This window comes from Echinops telfairi, unplaced genomic scaffold (genome assembly GCF_000313985.2).
Source record: "Echinops telfairi isolate 266 unplaced genomic scaffold, ASM31398v2 ScPeMD7_8;HRSCAF=38, whole genome shotgun sequence".
Classification (NCBI taxonomy): Eukaryota; Metazoa; Chordata; class Mammalia; order Afrosoricida; family Tenrecidae; genus Echinops; species Echinops telfairi.
In genome coordinates, this window is record NW_022103905.1 from 10,077,433 (window position 1) to 10,078,930 (window position 1,498).

At 50.5% G+C, this 1,498-nt stretch overlaps 1 protein-coding gene across 1 annotated transcript in view; it reads left to right on the forward strand.

The window, feature by feature from the left end:
* Positions 1 to 1,498, forward strand: part of TMOD2 (tropomodulin 2) — a 46,776-nt gene that overhangs the window by 9,323 nt on the left and 35,955 nt on the right. Inside the window, exon 4 of the mRNA XM_004709432.2 lies at positions 738 to 871. Coding sequence (XP_004709489.2) covers positions 738 to 871 — 134 coding nt within the window. The remainder of the gene's footprint in view (positions 1 to 737; positions 872 to 1,498) is intronic.

The window sequence follows — 1,498 nt, forward strand, 5'->3', positions numbered from 1 at the left end:
TTTTAAAAAAGGAGCCCTGGTGCTGCAGCAATTAGGCACCCAATTGTTAACCACAAGGTCACCCGTTCAAGCCCACCAGCCAGTCCATAAAGAGTCACAGTCTGCCTCTCTATGGAGATGTGCAGCCCAGGAAGCCCTATGGGACCTTTCTGCTCTGTCCTATCAGATACCTGACCTAATGTTTCAATGTCTCTGGCTCCCTTCCTGAGAGGCTCTCAAGAGGGGGAGGACAACTCCTCTTGGCTTGGAGAGATGCCGGGGAGCCTGGCTGGTGATCTCACTGCAATCTGCACGAGGCAGTCCTCTGTACAGTGTCAGATACTAAAATGCCCTTAGACTTGGGCTTGCCCTCTCGTGTGGCAGATGAGAAACCAGAGGAACTGAGTCACTAGGAGATGGAAGCTGTTGGGGGCCAGACAGCATAACACAATGGGCATTGTTCTTCCGACACTAAGTCTCACGGGTGTCAGCATAGACATGTGAGGACTGCTGATGGCCTTAGAAAGGGACTCTTTAAACAAAAAATCACGAACTTTTAAAATACTCTATATCTACTCCACAGTTTGAAAGAGAGGGGAGGGTCTGGAGACTTTGTTTTGATGTGGCATGGGGTTCCTCTCTCTGATGTCACGACCATTTGTTCCTTGTGGGGGTGGGGGCGGGGGTCAGAGTGTGGGAATGCTGACATGCTTCCCTGGTCTCAATGTCCGTGCCGGGTCACATTTGTTTGCTTGCAGCTGTTCTTGGAGTGCACAGTTTACTCAACAACCCCAAGTTCGACGAAGAGACGCCCTGCGCAGAAAGTGGCAAAGCGGCGGTACGAAGTAAGTTGATGGGGAATGTGTGCTCAGGGGTGGCTGCAGAATGGCCTGTCGGCTCGGCCTCCGGGTGAATCCTGCAGGCTTCCAAGGTGGATTTTTGTCAGTTCACCAAGCATCAGTGGGCTCCATCTGGCTGGGTTATGCATGCCAGTCGTTTGTCCGGAGCGCAATCTCTTGGTGGGTCTGTTCACTCAACAGATAAAATTCTAGTAACAAGCTTTCCACGTCGACTCACGGGGCTTTAATGCGTTATGCGGTCTGGTTCTCCACTCTAATGTTTGTGTGTGTGTGTTTGCTTCAATAATGGATGCTTGAAACTGGGATTTGAAAACCCACTTTCCCCAATGAACTTGAAAGCGCACTAACGTGGCCCTGCTGGCACAGGAAGTTCCTGGTCACTGTCTTTGATGGCCACCCTTCCTAGGAATGCAGTCGATTGGATGCTCTCATTCACATAGGCAGCAGTCATCTATTAGATGATGCCTGCTCTGTGTCAGTAAGATTCTAGACTTTACCAAACAAGCCCACTGTCATCGAGTCCACTCCAACTCTTAGTGACCCTATAGGACAGTATACAATTGTCCCATAGGGTTTCCAAAACTGCAGGTCTTGATGGAAGCCGACAGCCTCACGCTTCTGCTGTGGACTGCCTGGTGGATTCAAGCCACGGCCTAATT